This window comes from Monosiga brevicollis, genomic scaffold (assembly GCF_000002865.3).
Source record: "Monosiga brevicollis MX1 MONBRscaffold_13 genomic scaffold, whole genome shotgun sequence".
NCBI classification, from domain to species: domain Eukaryota; class Choanoflagellata; order Craspedida; family Salpingoecidae; genus Monosiga; species Monosiga brevicollis.
The window spans coordinates 580,033-581,440 of NW_001865050.1; the positions used below are offsets into that span (position 1 = coordinate 580,033).

General features: G+C 60.1%; 1 protein-coding gene across 1 annotated transcript in view; it reads left to right on the forward strand.

The window, feature by feature from the left end:
- The window catches only part of MONBRDRAFT_8975 (uncharacterized protein), a gene marked incomplete at both ends in the record, with an annotated part of 4,434 nt that overhangs the window by 1,338 nt on the left and 1,688 nt on the right, over positions 1 to 1,408 (forward strand). The window contains one exon of the mRNA XM_001746534.1: positions 45 to 1,383. Within this exon, the coding sequence (XP_001746586.1) occupies positions 45 to 1,383 (1,339 nt within the window). The remainder of the gene's footprint in view (positions 1 to 44; positions 1,384 to 1,408) is intronic.

The following is a 1,408-nucleotide window of genomic DNA, read 5'->3' on the forward strand; positions in this document are numbered from 1 at the left end:
AACGACACTATGCTCGACCCACTACCCACTGCATTGTCGACAAGTTCTTCAAGGTGATTGACATTGATGTTGGCCAAGGCATTGTGCAGGGCAACGAGCTATCGCCCTTCTTCTTTGCCCTGTACTCCTGTGAGGTCCTGGGTCTCCTCGACGCCACCACTGACTACCGCTGCAAGATCATCAAATACCTCGACGACATTGTACTGATGGGTCCCGCGGAGGACGTGGCGGCCGACGTCGAGATTGTCAAGGCTCGTGCAGAGTCTGCTGGCCTTCATTTGCAGCCCAGTAAGAGCCGCTTCTACATGCCTCGCCACCATCCCGCTTCCATCGCTGCTATCAAGTCTGTCTTGCCAGATGCCGTGCGCGAGACGGCCAACACGGGCATGACGGTCTTGGGAACGCCGGTTGGCCGTCGCGAGTGGATGAAGAAGCAGCTGAACGACAAGGCGAAGCACATTGCTGGCAAGCTCAATGACATGCTGACGACCGGTGTCTCGCTTCAGGCCCTCCTCACGGCCATGCAGTACGTGCCTAGCCTCATCAACCACCTCTACACGCTGCCCCCAAGTCTCACGTCGGGCTTGTCCGAGCTCTTGAACCGTGCTTGCAAGGACACCTTTGTCAAAGCCTTTTTTGCCAAGGTAAACCTGTCTGCACCAGCTGGAGCTGGAGGTCATGACGTTACGCTGGAACAGCTCCTTGAGGCTCGCATCTTCACGCGGGCCAACACCGGGGGCTTTGGCCTGCACGACTTGGTTGAGCGCGGTCCGGTGGCTTATGTCTGCAACATGGCCAAGCTGGCCACTCGCTACCCTCGGGTCTACGATCGACTTTTGGAGGATGCATCGAGGGCTGCCTACTTTGAGGACCACGTGCAGCGAGCTGGCTTCCAGATGGCCACGGTCAAGGACGCGGCGACCCAGCGACCAGCGGAGATCATTGCCCTCCGCTCCAAGGCGGTACTGGACGACCTGATGGCCAAGTGCGCGCTGGACCTGCAGCAGGCATATCTGGCCTCGCGCGAGTGGGGCGTCAGCACTGTCTTGACCATGCGGGGTCGGGACAAGTTGCGTCGCTTGAGCGACACGACCTTTGCCATTGCGGTCGTGTCCATGATGGGTTTTGGCCTCCATGAACTCATCAACGTCAAGCCGACGGACAAGTGCCCACTCTGCAGCAGCAAGACACCTCAACCGCGACTGACCCGCGAGCACCTGCTGACCTGCCGTCCCATCAAGCGTCACAACGCCCTTCGCGACGAGATGGGCCGCCTGCTCAGGTACGCCACCCTCTCCCATGTCTGGGTGGAAAAGTCTGGCTACAACGCCAACGGTCAGAGCTGCCGCATCGACCTGCACTGCCGCAACCCCTTTCCCGGCGGTGCCCTGGGCCCAGCTCTGCCCGA